This window comes from Trachemys scripta, chromosome 10, assembly GCF_013100865.1.
Source record: "Trachemys scripta elegans isolate TJP31775 chromosome 10, CAS_Tse_1.0, whole genome shotgun sequence".
NCBI lineage: Eukaryota > Metazoa > Chordata > Testudines > Emydidae > Trachemys > Trachemys scripta.
Window position 1 is genome coordinate 84,242,421 of NC_048307.1, and position 19,461 is coordinate 84,261,881.

The 19,461-nt window shown below is 42.2% G+C and overlaps 1 protein-coding gene across 2 annotated transcripts; it reads right to left on the reverse strand.

Annotated features, from left to right (window-relative positions):
• Positions 1–97: 97 nt before the first annotated feature.
• On the reverse strand, positions 98–17,901 carry WDR76 (WD repeat domain 76). Of its 2 annotated transcripts, none has more exons than XM_034782830.1 (13): positions 17,794–17,901; positions 16,326–16,739; positions 14,939–15,031; positions 13,450–13,505; positions 11,321–11,447; positions 10,185–10,286; positions 10,024–10,067; positions 9,792–9,945; positions 6,659–6,814; positions 4,888–5,105; positions 4,051–4,203; positions 1,688–1,741; positions 98–511 (listed from the first exon to the last, which is right to left on the reverse strand). In XM_034782830.1, exons 1-13 carry the CDS (start codon positions 17,863–17,865, stop codon positions 256–258), a joined length of 1,899 nt encoding a protein of 632 aa, XP_034638721.1. In that variant the 5' UTR covers positions 17,866–17,901; the 3' UTR covers positions 98–255. The 2 variants fall into 2 exon arrangements, with proteins under 2 accessions (XP_034638721.1, XP_034638722.1); XM_034782831.1 differs by lacking the exon at positions 17,794–17,901 and adding an exon at positions 16,983–17,108.
• Between the last annotated feature and the right edge of the window lie 1,560 nt (positions 17,902–19,461).

Sequence of the window (19,461 nt, forward strand, 5' to 3'; positions counted from 1 at the left end):
TTGTTAAAGGTCATACTTAAAATGGCTTTAGGAAATCTGACTTTTTATTATGGATGCAGCTTTTCCCTACTTGAATACACGACTCACCATAGGTTGGTGTGGTAGGACTGCTACAGATTTAATATTTGGAACTTTAAAAAAAAAAAAAATACAGAATGTTTCCAAAATAATAAAATGTAATTTAAAACCTTTTAATGCATATTTTTGTCCTGAGAAACAAACATACTTTATGTAGGAAAAAATTCAGCAACCTTTTCAATCCTTGAAAACGTGGAGACGACCACTGGAGTTACCACCCACTAAGATATTCTTTGTAGGGTGCACGGCATTGATGGAACAAACAGAGCCAAGGTAATCTACATTATAAAAAGAGTGCAACTGTTCACCAGTGTCCTGGAAGATTTCTATTTGCCTTGGGCGTGCCATACTGCCAACCACAAAACAGTCTTCCTGTTTAGGGTCCCATATTGCTCTGAACCTAGTTAACCACCGTCCTGTGTTATTGTTATGTCTATTCAGAAAAATGAAAGAGAAAACATGAAAATCAAACACTGAATTTAGTAAGTTGCATATTTAAATGCTGCCATTTCAAGTGCTCTTGTGTAGAGCATCCATTAGCCACACATCTATCCTCACCTTCTAGCCATCATCACATTCAACTTGTTTGGGGATGGTACTTTTCAGAACCATTCAACACTACTCCTCAACAGATCAGAGGAGAAGTGTACATTAATGATAAGATCCACTCCTTTCCTCTCACCAGGCCTTCTAGAGGAAGGGATTGTAAGAGGACAAAAAGGAGGACTAAAGGCAACAAAAATGTAGCAAGAGATCCTCTGACATAATAAGCAACCATTTGTAAAAGGTACTCAAGCTCTGGGATTGTCTTTGGATACAAATCCAGGGGAAAACCATTAAACCCTTTTAAAAAAAATGCAAAATTTTAAATGTTCAGGCCAGCCATACCTAAAACCAGCCCCTCAGTGACCCCCGAGGTGGCAACGACTGATTTGATGGAGGGAGTCCAGCCTTTCTTGTTCACAGAAAGGATTTGCCAGCTTTAGGCCTGGGCAAAGCGGGAATGAAGAAAAGGGAATAAGGAAAAGAAAGATCTCTCCACTTATAAGCAGTGCCCTTTACTATCAAAATGTGTTGCTTTGAGGATCTTGTTCAATTGCAAAATATTTTTAGAATTACAAAATGTATAAAAGAAACACCAATTGAGACCACACCCTGAAACATGAGAAAACTTCTCAAAAGTACAGGGACATGCCAGGCTTTAATACTTTAGTTACACAAAAAGATATTAAAAGCCTCCTCACAAATCTAGTGGACTCAACTTTGGGCTGTATCCAAGCTGTGCCTGGAGCAGGGTGGCTGGGCAACCAAAGCTGGCTATACACAACCCTGATCCTGGGGTTAGCTGAGGACTCCATCTAATAAAGTACAGCGGCAGGGCTGCTCTCTCTTATGCAGCTGCCTAGGACACTAATAGCTGTTCTAGCAGCTGGAGAATCAGCAGGTTTAGGCAAGCCCCAGCCATGCCCCCTTTTCATAGTACAAGCCACTATGACAGCTCTCTGCTACCTGGCGGCTCACTCCACCAAGTGGTTATGCTAGCTTTACAGCAACTCAAAGCAGCCACAATCCTTATGCCGGATCCTTAGCACTGGTATATGTAACTTACCTGACAGCAGTGAGAACAGGAATCATAGAGGATAAAGAGCTGGTATCATAGACTCTGTGAAGTAAAGCAAATCATAAAAAATATAATTATATACAATTATTTTTTATACACACACACACACACACACACACACACACACACACACACACACACACACACAAATAAAAACAAGACTTGTCTGATTCCTGACTATATACATAGGCAGTTTACAGGTAATACACGTTTTGGAACACACTAATAGGTTCTGCACTTGTGAAATCCAATTCAGGGACAGGTGTTAAAGTCCTGATTCCATTAACAGATATGCCTTCTAAAGCAAGCGTTTGTCTTTTTGAACAGAATTACTTTAGGCTGTTCCCTTAGAACATGAGAGCGCAGCAGGGGCTGCAGAGGGCAATTTAAACGGGGAGAGGGGGAGGCAGAGATTTGCTCCTCCGCCTGATCTTCCTCTTCCCCTCTCAGGGGCCCACCACACCAGCAACCCAACACCCTGGCCCATGAGCCCCTACACCCACGCCCCCCAAATCTGAGGGAGTGGCATTGGGACCTGGCATGTGGGGTCAGAGCACCACTCAAGTTTATCCCAGCCAACAATAATAAAAGTTCACTGTAACTTGAAGTCTTTAAATCATGATTAGAGGACTCCAGTAACTCAGCTAGTGGCTAGGGGTCTGTTACAGGAGTGGATGGGTGAGGTTCTGTGATCTCCAATGTGCAGGAGGTCACAGGCAAGGGCTTCGTAACCTTTTTCTTTCTGAGCCCCCACCTCCAATATGCTATAAAAGCTTCATGGCCAACCCAGGCCACAACAACTGGTTTGCTGCATATCCAGTAGATTAAAGGTCAGGGCCACCATTTGGGGAGTGGGGGGGGAGCAAGCAAGGCAACTGCCTGGGGCCCCACACCAGAGGAGGCCCCACAAAGCTAAATTGCTCAGGCTTCAGCTTCACATCCTGGTGGTGGGGTCGGGGCCCCGGGCTTCAACTTTCCGCCCTGGGCTCCAGCAAGTCTAATGCCAACCCTGCTTGGCAGACCCCCTGAAACCTGCTCACGGCCCCCCAGGGGGTCCCAGACCCCTGGTTGAGAACTGCTAGACTAGACGATCATGATGGTCCCTTCTAACCTTAGTTTATGAAAGCGCTGGTGCCCATTCCTGGCTCCAAAGCCTATGGAGTAGAGGGTTACCCAAAGTAAAAAGCTCACACAGACCCCCAGTACTAATATGCTCTTTTGAAAATATATCTGGAATATCTGAACTTCTACGTTTGTCTTGTTCGAACTGCAAAGATTTATGGAGATTTACTACTGGGTTGGTTCCATATCACACCCTACTTTTTAAGGCTAGGTCTTTAAATATCTGTTGTGCGTATGGAGCTGTAAAGATGTATTGCAAGTAATATACAAAGAACTCGTGTAGCTGCATTTCCTCCAGTCTACACAGAATTAGTATCCAACATATACATGTAATTTATGAATTAATAGCAACCATCCATTTTGAAAGATGATGATGTAAGCACCAACACAGTTCAGTTACTGTCAGTTGTGCTGCAGCATCGCAAGTGTCTAAAAAGTCCAATTCTTGAGCAACAGTTTTTGCCGTAAATAATACAGGAGTAAAGCGCAAGGCCAGAAGATGAAGCCAGTGCACTCTTATAACTAGAGGCCTGCTGTGCTTTCCTCTTTGCTCTCTTCACTGTCTTCTCATCCACCTCTCTCTGACATGTCAGGTATAGTGGTATGATTATTGCATACATTCTTGAAAGAATATGATTTTGTTTTTAAACACCCACTGTTTTGTATAGGGCCTGATTTTTCAGCCTAGCCTTAACGAGGCCTCCCATTTTGTGCCTACTATTCTGTGATGTAATTTAGGTTACTTAAACATTTAAGTACCCAATTTGTGATGTAATCAGATACTTAGATGTCCAGATTACTTAAATAAGGATCACAAAACTGACAGCATGAAAAGTGAGACTTTTTTAAAAATACAGTCCAGGCTATGAATTCAGTCCTAATTATGTCATATGCTTTATCCACCTCTAGGCAACATATAAAAATACCAGCTCTTTTGTAAGACTTTTTGCACCAACACTGAAGAAATTCAGGATCTCAGCACTTGTAACTGCTATACATGGACTCATAAAAAAAAAAAAAAGGTTAAAGTTAGCCCTATCTCTGTGTCTATTTATGGTCACAGTTGTAGGTTATAAAGAGAAATGAGGGCAAAAATGTAAGCAAAGAAATCATTTGTTATAAAAAAAATTACAAGAAATTCTACTTAAAAATGTCAAGAAAAAGCTATCAAGAACAAATATTAGGCAGTGAATTGTACTTCTGTATTATCTTCCTTCCCACACCCTTACCTCAACGTATCATCAGCACATGTTGTCACCACTCTGTTACCAGTAATAGGTGAGAAATAGGCAGAAGCAACACTCTTTGTGTGTCCACTGAGAAAGCTTATGGGCTTGTTTCCATTAGGCTTCAGGTACCGTGCATCAAAAATGCAAACATTCCTGCAAGACACACACAGCACGCCATTTTAGAACAGGTTTCATTATGGAATGGGAAGTAGTTACATTACTACTATAAAGTGAAGTAGTCGCATAAACTTTAAAATTTAAATTTTCAGTTTCTACTTACATGGAAGTGGAGGAACAGAGTGCACTAGCTGCACCTTAAAAAACCTAAATACAATAATAATTGCCTTTTAATAGCTAGAATTTATAGTACATCCTGCCCTAAACCACTCACAAGGCAAACAGTAATTACAAATGTCAATTCCTTCATGAGCCATTACCAAAAGCCTTTATTTTCCACAAGGATCACTAAAAAAAAATGATGCTACTCGTTTTTGAAGTGGCACCATCTGTGAAAATGGCAACTGCAGGTGTGCTAGTACTTTTAATCCTCTTCCCAAAAACAAAATGTCCCATCAAGTCCTTCTCTTACTCCCAACACCAAAATATTAGGGAAAGCCAAATTATATCAGTTTTTACGTTTCTTTGTAGAACGTTTTCCTGAATGATCAGAAAATACATAGTTAGGTTAAAAAACTAACTTCTGTATTATAAATATCAGTAGAGGATCGCTCTCCCCAACCCAATGCCATTTACAGCTGACTTCCAATGCCTTCCTGGGAAACCATTGCACAGAGCTCTTAAAGCACACAAATCACTAATACATTTTGAAGTACATACACTGCACCAGCAGCAATGAAATACTGTCTGTTCACTGGATGAACATGGACAGTTCTTGTTGTCTTTGAATTAATGTTTGCAGTAAGTTCAGAAGAAGTTCCTGGTGTCCGTCTGTCCACAATCGCCACGTCACCATCCCACTGTCCTACCACCAACGTGGAGGCATTGTCTGCCAAGAAGTCAAAGGAAGAAAAGCTGTTTTCTTCACTTCTGTACACCTAAGTATGGAACAGGAGTTTATGTAAGGCGATATATAATTGGTTAAAAATAAAATCAAACTAATCAACTATTTCCATATTGATACTTCACAGCTACTGAAGTATACAATAGAATGTAATTTGCTTTAACTATAGCTATGTCCTTTCACACTGAATTATACTAGTAACATCAGTTAAAACAGCCGCAGTGATCCATTTAAGTGGCTTTTTCATGAGACCACATGGAATACAGGAAGTATCTCTATATAGGGTATTTTGAACAATAAACTGAACACAATGCAAAGTATGGCAAATACAATGTACTTCAAATCCTATATTTATAACTCCCACATAAGGTCTTGTCATCCCACTATTTCCACAAGCAAAGGAAAGACTCACTAAGCAAATCTCAGTTGGGTACTGAAGTGGGTAGTACTGGCTCTGTCCCCACCCCAATCCCAGGGAAGCCCCTCGTCAGGTGCACCAAGAAGGATCAAGCTCCATGGAATTTGAGGAACAAACTTGGAATGAGGAGAAGCCTTTGTCCATGCCAGTCTCCCACCATAGTGACAATTATCCACAGTTGAGGTAATGGTACTTTAAGCAACATTAATTTAAGACTTCATTACTGTGCCCTCCGAGGGAACCTGGCCACTAGCAGCACTCCTCTTGTAGAAGCCATGCAACCATGAGAAGCCAGGACCAGGCGAACAAGGGTTCTCAAACTGGGGGTCAGGACCCCCCAGGGGGTTGCAAGGTCATTACATGGGGGGTTGCGAGCTGTCAACCTCCACCCCAAAGCCCGCTTGCCTCCAGCATTTATAATGGTGTTAAATATATTAAACAGTGTATTGAATTTATTAGGGGAGTTGCACTCAGAGGCTTGCAATGTGAAAGGGGTCACTAGTAAAAAAAGGTTTGAGACCCACTGGGATAGAAGAATTGCAAATCTCTTCCCAAGATCCACAAAGATAGGATGTATGTGCCACTTGGCCCCTTTGTGGCGCTACAAGCAGTTGTCTGGGGAAAAGGGCGAGAACAATTAAGCTAACGGGTTTTACATTGCATCATGATTGATATTTTCAGAGCTCCTCTAAAGAAAAACTGTTAATTTGCTGCTTTAAAATATACTCTCTAAAAAATAAAAAAAATTGAAGAGATTTACTGGGTTAAATAAAGAGTCACATGGATGCAGATGAAACTCATTTTAACATGAAACAGATTTCCTTACTGAGAATAAGTTAAAGAGTGTGTCCATGACACGTTATGAGGATGTTCTCTTAAAACACTGCAGTCAAATCAAAAACAAGGCAAATTTTCCAGATACTTGATTGGCTGTGTGGTTTCCAATTTTTTTGGGGGGGGGGGGGGGTGAGGGGGAGGCTGTATTTTTATGAAAAAGTTTTTTATGGTTATTTTATGTAGCCTTATGAGGAAATAGTGGTAAACTTTCCAGCAACCCGAGGAGCTAACAAATTATTTTTGGTATTAAGTGGTTGAATATACTTCAGAACTATATATATTGATAGATTCAGATGGAGACTTATGCATAATGGAAGTGCATGAACATTCACCTCTTCAAAGACAGCTCTGGTAACATCGCCACATCGTACTGTTCCATCATGGCTCAGGGATAGCAGATGAACAGGATTAAATGGAGAAAAATACATGCAGCTTACTGGTTGACTATGTGGTATAAAGACATATACTCCATCTTCAGATTTAGAGTTCTGAAAATAAAAAGATTTAATGAACACAATGTTAAATTAACCATGTCATTTCTATTTTTATATTTTATTGCTCTTTCAAAAAGTTACTTATGTCTCAATTTTGTATCACAACTAATATTGATTCGCTTTTTCCTAATCTTTTTTGAATGATGGCATACAGCAACAAATCCATTCCGCTAGGTAAACTAATAGAACAAGACTGCTTCCAGCAGTCCAAATTGTAAATTTAGCCCTATTTGAGTCTCTCTGAGGCAAGTCTTTGGAGCCCTTGCTCAGGCTGAACTGCCACTGATGTTAATGAGTTCTGCCTGAGGGCACAGTGCATTATTTTACTCACAATTTACAGTTCAATATACTACTGACAGGCCCATGCTTTGTATCCCCGCATCCTTTTCATCACTGTACAACTGGCTTAGCTACATGTGCTAGACATTTACTGTCAATTTCATAATTACTGTACCTCCCAGAGAGTAAGAGCTGCAACTTCTGCTATAACTTAAGTTCTATCTCGTCGGATTGTTTTTATTGCTAGACTTGGTTTACATTCAATTTGGGAATTAAAAACTGAACAGTAAAACTTTCCTACATCTTATCTTCTAATAATGCTAATACCACGATAGCATCCAATCAAAATTTAAAATACAGTCAAATGCTTCCTTTTTGGTTCTGGTACCATCTTCCTTCTATGGATGTTATTCTTTGCCCCAAAACTGGGCTACCTTCAGTAAACCTAGACTGAATTCAGAGAAAGCCAAGACAGCTATTACATCTTAATTAGTAACACAAACTTCTCTCGTGGACGAGCTTTCCTGAGGAGGTTAAAGTATCATTTGCTTTATCATTAGTCATTTGGAGTAAGAGGGTGAGTAGGTCTTGTTGCCCTTGCACATTATGATAATTCTGTAGGCCTAATATACACAACTGTACATGGGAATGTGATAATTTCTGCCTTATTCCACTGGAGAAGGGAGATTCCAGGCTTATGGCAAAAGCATTTGTTTCTTGTTCTGTTGATTTGCAATATCATACAACCATAGAAATGTAGGTCTGGAAGGGGCCTCAAGCCGTCATCTAGTCCATTCCCCCATGCTAAGGCAAGAGTAAATATCCCTAGACCATCCCTGACAAGTCTTTGTCCAACCTGTTCTTAAAAACCTCCAAGAATGGTGTTTCTACAACCTCCTTAGGCAACTTGTTCCTGTGCTTAACTATCATTATAGTTAGAAAATTCTGCCCTAATAACCAAATTAAATCTCCCTTACTGCAAACTAAACTTGTCCTACCCTTGATGGATACTGAACCCAGATATACAGAACAATTACATTAGGTCATTTTTAGAGGGTTTTACAATTTATTCCAATTCTTTTTTTGTGTGTGTGTCACTCCATTATTTGTGTGTGTTGCAGCAGTGACCAAAGGTACCAATCAAGAATGTAACCACATTGTGCAGGGTGCTATACAACCATATATAAAGATATAGCCTCTGCTTTTAGAATTTAAGACAATGTAACAATTCTAACAAACAACAGAGGAAAAGGAGTACAAGCGTAATGGAAATAGGTACCTAAGAGATCAACGATCTTGTGGATCCCCCATTACTTTAGTACATGATCACTTCATAATCTTTAATATTTTATCCTCATAACATCCCTGTCAGGTAGGGGAGTACTATTATTCCCATTTTATAGGTGAGGAACTGAGGCACAGAGAGGCTAAAGGGTAAAGTCCTAGCCCCTCTGAAGTCAAAGGGGGTTTTGCCACTGACTTCAATGGAGGTAGGATTTCACCCTAAATGCACTGCCTGGAGTCACAAAGGGTGTCTCTATGGCAAAGCTTCAAACCGGACCTGGGACGGCTGGCATCAGAACCACTGGATCATACTTCGCTTCATCATGTAACAACACTGGTTGGTACAATTTGATGGCTCTAAATTATGAAGATTTTTTAAAACTATACATAGCTGGTATATTATCTTTGCGTGTCTTAATCTAGCTAACGTTAGTTGACTGATTTCTTGGAGGCATCAAGGCAGAAATGGGTCTTGAGGAGGGTTTTTAAGACAGTAGCTTTACACACTAAGTCAGGGAGGGTGGCTTCATGTATAAGGGACAGCATGAAAGGAAGAGCAAACAGCTGCAGAAGAGAGAAATGGGCATTTAAGATGGGCATCTATGGCAGAACAGAGAGGATGGTGACACAATAGAAGATATTTGCAAATAAGTAGTAAAAGGCAGAATTGTAAAGGGTCTTAAAGATGAGGACAAGAAGCTGGAATATAATGCATTAGAAAAACACAGAGCTAGAGTAGACAGTCAGAGAGAGAGCTGGCACATTCAGAACAGTGGGCAAGGAAGATTATAGTAGCAGCTTCGTTTTGTATGAACCTGAAGGAGCCGATGTGGGTGTCAGGGAGGCCAGAGTGAAAGACGCTACAATAATCAAGTCACAAGAGAAGGACATGGACAAGAACTTTGACTGTAGGAATAACGAAGACAATTTGATTTCAGAGTCAAGGTGATATGAAAAATAGTAGTTGTTTGGATATGCTAACAAATATTCAATAATTTTCTACAATGTGAGAGAAAGGTCAGTGAAGTAATATCTTTTATTGGACCAACTTCTGCTGATGAGAGGAGAGAGACAATGTAGCATAAATAAATGCATGCTAGTGTGTGATGGCATAACGATTTTATTTACACAAGTTGAGATGACATGATTCCCTCATTGCCATCATCCCAATCGCAGGCACATAAAAATTGGATTGCCTACCCCCACAAAACAAAAAACCGTATTGTCTCACAGACGTTACCACCTTAGCACTGGAGCCTCGCTTCAGTCTACTAATTGTCTACTAATCAGATTTACCAAAATCATTCTCACCAGTTATCTGACTCCCCCCCGCCCCTAAGATTCCCAATAGATGAATCCTAAGCACAACCCTCTCCTCCCCCAAAGAGAGATCACACAAGCAATTTACCAAATCCCAAAGACCAATCTGTCCAGACTTGTCTCCAGCTGCCACCAAGGTCCTGCTTTCAGAAGGATGGATAGCCACAGAATATATTCTATTTTTGACAACTTTTGTAACAGCATCTTCACTCAGGATCATATAACTCAGACTGGCTTTGTATCTAGGCAACATCATTAAATTGTTAGATATTTCCCCCAAAAGGGTTAAAATTGACAGAAATACATCATTTATAGATTACCTTTCTAAGTTACACATGTATTTTTCAGTATCATTAGGGTTTATCTGCATTGTAAGACAGAAAAAAAAAAGTACAAGTTAAATTTGGGCACAAATTTACTGGCAAAGTTATTATGAGCTCAGGCTAAATGCCCCCAAAAATTAGTGAATTATGACGGATACCTGACTTATCTTTGTCCATGTTTCCAGAAATGCGTCCGTTGATTCACTGCTCTTACTCGGATTTGCAGGTACCATTGGAAGAGGTCCAGGTGGCAACTGAGGCTATTTAAAAGGCAGAACAATGTTAAATACCCTGTGCATTTTTTACAGCTTCCCAACCAGTTCATTCAACTAGAAAAATGAATAAGCAAAGGGAGCTATTTAGCAATTATATATATGCCACAAACATAAATCTATCCTTTCACGATATTAAAATGTGCATAAAAAGAAATTCATATCAAAATATATCTTATTCCAGGAGAGAAGGGCAGGAAATAGTAAATACAAGTGTGTAAACAAGTGGCCTCCTATACCCTTTTCCTTTTCTCCCAACTCTGAGAAGCATTGTTTCCAACAACTATATTGCAGAAGTTTAGCGTTATTTCCATAGTAATACAGAAAACCTAAATTATCAGCTCACACAGGAATATAATTTTACATGTTGCTATATAACTTCCTCAAATAAGGTAGTACATGTCTCAGGAAAATATAAGCTAATGAAAAGTTAGATTCAAGATATGCTGAAAACACAAAAAACGAACAATTATGAGTCTATAAATTACTGGGCATACGTAACATTCCATCAAGATTCTATAATGTTACACAGAAGTGGGAAAGTCTTATTTCTTCAGCTTAAGCCTCAGAACATAGAATTAACTATTGCACACTCCACTTCTGCCATCAGATTTACCTTTCAATAGAACTTCTCAGAGCATGCTCTGTTGAGATCATTTTGAATAGAATTTACTTTGTTTCTACACAACCCGAGATCACTTTCACAGGGCCATATTCTCCTGTTCTTGCTCTTGAGAAGCCCCACAGAAGCCAATGGGGCTTTTCATGGAACAAAGTACTACTCAACATGAACAAGGGTGGAAGAATCTGACCCATACTATTCACTGCATGCAAAACTTCTCCAGTATCTCCAGGTTATCAAATAAAACTTATTTAGCAATTAGGAATATGTATTATCACAGTTAAAGCCATTCCGATTTATTAAAAATTTCAATATCTCTAAATAAAAATCTAACATGTTTTCATAAAGCTGCCAAATATGCACTGTACTGTATTTCTTGCTTTCTCCTTCACCATCTTACATATTCATCAATTACTGGTTCTGGCTGTGCTGGAATTTCGGGCAATGGAACTCCTGATGGATCTACTCTTTGTAAGCGCATAGATCTTCGACGTACTGTCTCAGCTTCTGTCTTTTTGGGCTTAACTCTAGAGGAATGGAAATAGTCAAACAATATATATTCAAATAAACAATGGGTTCCTAGGGTGAAGGAATCCAAAATAGGTTTGGATCTTTATTTCTAGAGTTCTGATCCAGACTAATATCACAAATAGCTTTGATTCAGTCTAGAAATGTGTTTTGCTCACAGAATCATAGAAATGTAGGTCTGGAAGGGACCCCCTCAGGAGGTTGTCTAGTCCATGCCCGTGTGCTGAGACAGGACCAAATATACTTAGCCCATCCCTGACAGTTATTTGCCTACAAAAGAATTACTACACCACATTATGTTTTTAGTCTATGTTGTCTAGGAATGTTTATCTTTACTACACTTTTGGTTTTCAGTGATAATCTACCCTCTCACTGTTCTCCTCTCTCCCCAACTCTAGGTATTTGTTCAGTGGCAAACAACTAAGTTAACACAGAGTTAAAGCTGGTTGGTGGTATGTCATCCTCTGGCAGAACAGTGAGTGGAGCAAAACCCAAAACTTCTGAAATCAGGAAATGCAAAGTTAAGGTTGTCCATGCAAACTACACTCTGACCTCTTTCAGCAATGCCCTAACACATACACCTTTACTTTGCCAACCCCACAGTTGCTGAAATGTACATGTTGAATCTGTCTCTCTCCAGGCCTCCATTCAACCCACTAGTCTTCCTTTATATCGTCTTCCATACTGTATTTTATTTTCTTCTTATTCCTCTGTCCTGTAGCTTGTTTTCCTGTTTTTACTTATTGCCTGTGTTTCTATACTTATTATACCTATACCTAATGTTCCCTTTTATCCTTTAAATTTTTCCTCTCCAGCTCCCTTTCCCTTTATTCCATTATCAGACTGATTTTTTTTCTTAGCCATCAAGCTAGATATCATACTAGATGACTTCTTGAGGTCCCGTCCAGCCTAAAATTTTATGATTCTATAAGAACAAGTTGCTCTTGAAATCTCACTGAAAATACAATAGCTACTTTCATGATATTTTGACCAGAAAGACATTCATACTACCAAATATCAGAGGGGTAGCCGTGTTAGTCTGGATCTGTAAAAACCAACAGAGAGTCCTGTGGCACCTTTAAGACTAACGGATGTATTGGAGCATAAGCTTTCGTGGGTGAATGCCCACTTTGTCGGATGCATGTGATGGAAATTTCTAGGGGCACGAATCAGTCTGCATGTTGATGGATGTTTTCCCAAGAAGTAGAAAAACAGAAAAGTTATCAAGAAGGGGCAAATTATCAAGCAATGGAATGGCTCTGGGATGATCAAGTGCAAATTGTCCTCCCCTTTTGGGCATGGATAGGTCTTGGATGATGGACTAATCACACCAGTGTATGTGAAATGCCTCGCACTCCAGAATCAATCCTTCCGCTAATCAAATGCTCACAAAAACAAAGACCAGATGCTCACCACCTGGCAAACATTTGGCCAGCAGCTTGCTTTTTACAGAGATGTACGAGTGCGCTGCAGACGAGAATTAGTGTGACATGTCTAGCAATGGTGCCCTAGATGGAGTCAACATTGACGATGAATAAATATTTTCAGGCCTATATGTCAAGTCTAGCTTCCCTAGAATTACCAAAGATTAATGTNAGACTTACTCAGCCCTGGAAAGCCCCGGGACAAATTAAGCCCTGGATGGGGAGGTGGGTACAGTGGCAGTGGGGGCCAGAGGCAATGGGAAGAATGGATGGGACCCCAGGGAAGGTGAGGAACTCACTAGCAGCTTGCTCCTCAAGCATTTCGTCTCTCCAGAAGGGGGCAGGACCCAACCTCTGCTGGCAGCCTCAGGGCAGGGGCCACTGCTTTGGCCCATCCCCCATCACAGTCCAGGAGGCTGTGGCCAAAACTCAAGCCCCTGGTGGCCACATGTGGCCACAGTGGCTGCATCTGAGAAACGCTGGTCCAGATCCAGATTTAAATATGTACTCCATACATATGACAAAAGTAGAATTAGCAAAAAAAATTTGATGCATATCTCAGATATGGTTATTTTACCTTTTGATTCCATGAGATTGCCCTTTGGTTGCCATTTTGCGAAGTCTTGCAGCGGACTTTAAAGAAATGTAAGAAATATAGTCAGACGAACAAGTGGTTTTTTGGAATATTTTTGTGCAATGCAGTTAACTAAAGGAAACTAATGATTATGGAGTGACTAAAAATTACAGTTTTCTGTGTTTATTCTCTCTCAATTAATTATCTGACTTGTTCAGTTTACCAAATTTTCCTAACTTCCAATTCTACAAACTAAAGAGTAAATCCGAAACTCAAACGATGCAGTTTCTGCCTCTTGTTCTTTCAAGTCAAGTTACCCACTACCAGAAAAATTCACTGAATAACATGGATGGCACACAAGAACAGAATACAGTCCATCTTGCTATTCTATAGCTGTATTCATCTTGCAGTATAAGAAAAACAAAATCCTAAACAAGAAGCGCCAGAGAAAGTGACTTTGAACAGAAATCAGATTTTAAAAGAGACGCTGATATATAAAAACTTATATTAGATTTTGAATTTATGAATAAGATTCAGAAGAGGATTATAAAAGCTGTAATATTAGTTTAACTCACTAAAATTATAATCACTATGGGATTTGAATTCAGCATACAATTGCAGGGATAAAGACCAAACTGGGAGCAGCTGAGTGCTTGTTCAGTGTTTTATTTCTTTAGACATACAGCACTTTAGAGTGGTTTGTGTGCACAGGTAGGAAGGAGTCCGATGTGCTACATGGGGGGAGGGAGGGGCTTAAACTTGTCTCCTCTGAGTTCTTCAGAGACATGTGGGCAGATTTGCTCAAGTCACTCCCTCCTCCCCCAACCACAGAGATTGAGTCTTGGTGAGCATAAACCCCATTTCCTCCCAGCTAGGGCTCGCTGTGCCTCTGCACCTCGGACTGAACAGTTCCATCTCCAGCTTTTCTAGCTCTGTTGTGAGAAGAACCAGCAGAGACTGCTCAGAACCAGCTCTGGGTGAGCAAAGGAGTGGACTTTCAAGGAAGGAACTTACTCCTTAATGCCAGAGTAGACCTATGAGAAAGAACAAAACAGTACACAGGAGAGAGAAGGAATCTGGAAAGGAGAGGAAGAGCAGGATCCGCATCTGTAGATAACATTTAAAATGTCACTACTTTAATTTGTTGGATTACTTCCTCCAGGGTAGCAGTGTAATACATAGCACTTATAATGGTTTCCATAACTTAAGTACTTTATAAATATTACTGAATGAAATCCCATCTTAAAAAAAAAATAGAGCCCTATCAAAAAGTATGCACAAGCATAATCAGATCACTGTGGTAGATCACTGCAATATATAATTGAAAAGTCAGTTGTGAAGTTTTTATGCCTTTCTCTGAAGCATCTGGTATAGGACAGTGTTAGAGACATGTTTCATAACTAAATGAACTATGGGTTAGTTTTGGTATGGCAATTTCTATTACATTTAGAGTGACAATTTTATTCTTACTCTAGGGAGAAATCATACAAACCTCAAGCAGCTTTAGAGAAGCAAAAAAATTAGCATTTTCTGTAATGTTCTTTAGTCTTTTTCTTTCATAGGCTGACAGCTGTGAAGATCCATCCTGCACAAACAAATAAAAGCAATTGCTCTGTAGGATAATGTTTAGGATATTACAGAGTGCACAAAAAGGCCTGGACTGTTGAGAAAATAAAGCACTGTACAAAGTCACATGGCCTTTTTTTTTTTTTTTTTAAAGGTTCCAAGCTTTTCTTACTTTATAGTGAGGAGTACACTTATGAAGATGGAGTGTTAAAGTTCTTTATGGATGTTAACATTATTTCAATAATATCATTATTACATTGATAAACAATAAATGAAAGCATGAAGCAATTATGCAACACTGAAAAATGTACAACAATACTGATATTAGGCTGTCTTATAATAGTTGTCTCTGGTATTGTTTATAGAAAAATTAATTAATAGAGTCCTTTTTAGAACTAAAGGTAGCTAAATTCTTTATAAGAGTAGAATTATTCAGATATGTGTCTTTCAGTTATATTCAGAAGCCAAATACTGGATGCAAATGGAATAAGCTGTGTGTTATTTCTTGGTATCTTAGAGAAAAAGGGAAATGTGGTACATTCTGAAAATTATTATTTGGATTACCATAGCACTTAGGAGCCCTAGTGATGGACCAGGAACCCATTGTGCTAAATCCTGTACAACTACAGAACAAAAAGGCAGACTCTGCCCAAAAGAGCTTGCAATCTAAGTGTAAGAGAAAAGACAACAGATGGATAGACAGATAGAGTACAAGGAAATGGCAAAACAATATTGGTCAATATGATAATAAAATAGAATAATTTTCTTTTTCTGATAACAAAACTTTTAGGAACCAATCCCAAAACTGATACCACTCAGGAAGGTCCATGTGGAGTCAGTGGCAGGATCAAGACCTTAGGTTTGGATTTTTGCTAACAGGATTTTGTTTAGCTATGACTGCTTGAAAGAAATAGTCTCTCATACATTACAGACTGTCAAGATTAATTATGTTAAGTAAACTAATATTTAGCTACAGCCAATATGTATCATTAAGAAAAAGATCTAAAACAGTGGGTTATGTAAAAAATGAATAACTTATCTTGAATAATTATGAAAAAGTCTTATTTTTCTAATCTTTAAAAATAATGAAGTAAAATAATTGTATTCCGTTAAAAACAGTACAATAATTGTATTCCCTTTGCTATTTTCTAGGGAGCAAACAGTTCCTCGTTTACAAAATCATCAATACTTGAAGTTTCAAAATGTGAAAGATGCCAAATAAGACAAATTGAGGGCTAGGCTAAGAATATATTGAGGAAGCTAAAAGCAAAAGAGAATATAGTCACACAAAAAGACAATGTTTGGTTTCTTACCAGATAAGATACACCGGAATTACTTCCTTCACTGTCTGTATCCCAATTGTTTTCTGAATCATGATCAGCTGTAACTGAGGTGTTTGTGGGTGACACCATGCTAGTTGTATTATGAAGTGAAGACATATTGGGGATTACTCCTCGTGGACTGGAAGAAGCCTTATAGGATACATCTCTTATTTCCTGACTTGTGGGATCACCACGGGATTTTTTGACTTTTGGTTCTCTTTCTGAAGGCCCTTCATTACTAGAAAACTTTTCCAGTAAGCGTTTCTGGGGCAGACGTTTGTTGCGTTTCTCTTCTTCCATGGATAACGGGGTGAGAAGAACTTTCACTTGTTTTCTGAAAACTGCTCTTCGTTCAGCTTTTTCTGACCCATAGTTCATACTGGGGTTTTCTTTAGGTGTGTGCTCCTACACAAATGACGGAGAGAAAAATATGAAGTACACTACACTAGAACTCAGCTCCTGTAACTTGTCTCCACATAACGAGCAATAGGCACAAATCATTTGAAAACGAGTGTGTGTATTAAATATCATTTTACAAACACTTCAGTGTAAAAAAAAAAAAAAAAAAAGCTGTTGCTAGGGTTCTCTCTCGCCTTATAGCTGAAGCCCAAAGCGTGAAACTTTCCTCCCCAAAGAACGTGCCCTTACCTAGTACCCGCTTGGTGTGTCCATGCTCATAAAGCGCGCAACACCAGCCCTTCCTTCCACTCCAACGGCAAGGAAGTGCTACAACCCACCGATGAAAACATTCGCCTGCGTCTGACGCAGTGGGCATTCACCCACGCCAGCCTGTGCTCCAATACGTCTGTTAGTCTATAAGGTGCCACCGGACTCTGGGTCGCTTTTTACAGCTCCAGACTAACCCGGCTCCCCTCTGACCCTATTCCCCCCGTTGTTCTCCCACTACGCCCGTCCACACACCGGCTCTCCTGCCTGCGGCAAGCCCGAGACCATGGGAAGTTGCCAAGAGGCAGATCGCTCCTGCCAAGACCCGCGTTTGCTTTTCTCGCAGGGATCCGGGACTCGCTCCTGCCTCCCCCGGGGCGGCCGGGCGCAGGGCTGCAGGAAGCGGAGGCTGGGGGGGGGGGTTTACAGCGTTGAAAACCAGCCGCCGCTGCCGCGCACCCCGGTGTGACACGGGTTTTCTCGCCTCCGGGCAACCCCACCATCGCCCGGGTTCCCGTGTCCCCAGGCTCGGGGCGGGGGCGCCCAGGTCAGGCGCGGCGGTGCCCGGCGCTGTACAAAGGCGAGTGAGCGGCACCGGCCGGGGCCGGGCCCAGCCCCCGGGGGGCCCCGCTGCGGCTGGAGGGGGCGGCCGGGGAAGGGCGCGGGGAGGCGGCCGCGGGGCGCCCCCGGGCCGGGCCGGTCCCACACGCGGCGGCCGAGCCGCTCTGCGCTGGCGGCGGGCGGGCGGACGAGGCGCCCCAGGGGCCGGTCTCCCCCGGCCCAAGCTCCTGACCTGCATCCGCTGCCGGGCGAGCGGCGACGGCGGCTCCTCAGCCCCGAGCGTCCCGGCCTCGGCCCGCGGCATCTCCCCGGTGCGGCGCGAGACCGGCGGGGGCGGGGCCTCCCCTTCCCGCCTACACAAGGGGGCGGGGCGCGGTTACCTAACGGAGGGGGGGGGGGCCGCGAGCCCGCCCCCCCGCCAGGCGCTGCACGTTCATGGGGGGGGGGTTGCGCCTCCGTTTAGCCTAATTACACTGACCTCATTAGCGCCCCTGGGGCCTGCAGAAGGAGAGCGGGACAGGGCACTGCGGGCACCGGGCTGCCAGGAGCCGGCTCCAAGTGGGTCCATGGGCTCGAGTCAGAGACTCTCAGGGCTGGACGGGACCTCAGGAGGTGTCTAGTCCAACCCCCTGCTCAGAGCAGGACCAACCCCAACTAAATCATCCCAGCCAGGGCTTTGTCAAGCCGGGCCTTAAAAACCTCCAAGGAAGGAGATTCCACCACCTCCCTAGGGAACCCATTCCAGTGCTTCACAACCCTCCTAGTGAAATAGTGTTTCCTAATATCCAACCTAGATCTCCCCCACTGCAACTTGAGACCATTGCTCCTTGTTCTGTCGTCTGCCACCACTGAGAACAGCCGAGCTCCATCCTCTTTGGAACCCCCCTTCAGGTAGTTGAAAACAGCTATCAAATCCCCCTCACTCTTCTCTTCTGCAGACTAAACAATCCCAGTTCCCTCAGCCTCTCCTCATAAGTCATGTGCTCCAGCCCCCTAATCATTTTTGTCACCCTCCGCTGGACTCTTTCCAATTTCTCCACATCCTTCTTGTAGTGTGGGGCCCAAAACTGGACACAGTACTCCAGATGAGGCCTCACCAGTGCTGAATAAAGGGAATAATCACATCCCTCGATCTGCTGGCAATGCTCCTATTTATACAACCCGATATGCCGTTGACCTTCTTGGCCACAAGAGCACACTGCTGACTCATATCCAGCTTCTTGTCCGCTGTAATCCCCGGGGCCTTTTCTGCAGAACTGCCGCTTAGCCAGTCAGTCCCCAGTCTGTAGCAGTGCCTGGGATTCTAATTGCAGGACTCTGCACTTGTCCTTGTTGAACTTCATCAGGTTTCTTTTGACCTAATCCTCCAATTAGTCTAGGTCCCTCTGTATCCTATCCCTACCCTCCAGCGTATCTACCTTTCCCCCCCAGTTTAATGTCATCTGCGAATCTGCTGAGGGGACAATTAATTCCATCATCCAGATCAGGGGTGGCCAACCTCCGGCTCTGGCACCACATGTGGCTCTTCAGAAGTTAATATGCGGCTCCTTGTACAGGCACTGACTCCGGGGCTGGAGCGACAGGCGCCAACTTTCCAATGTGCCGGGGGGTGCTCACTGCTCAACCCTTGGCCCTGTCCCCACTCCTCCCCTTCCCGCTCCCTCCCCTGACCCTGCTGTGCCCTCGCTCCTCCCTCTCCAAGCTTCCTGCACGTCCCGAAACAGGGCGGAGGCACAGGCACTGATCGGGGGGACTGCTGGTGGGCAGGAGGCTCTGGGAGCGGGGGAGCTGATGGGGGGCTGCTGCCGTATTACTGTGGCTCTTTGACAATGTACATTGATAAATTCTGGCTCCTTCTCAGGCTCAGGCTGGCCACCCCGATCCAGATCATTAATAAAGA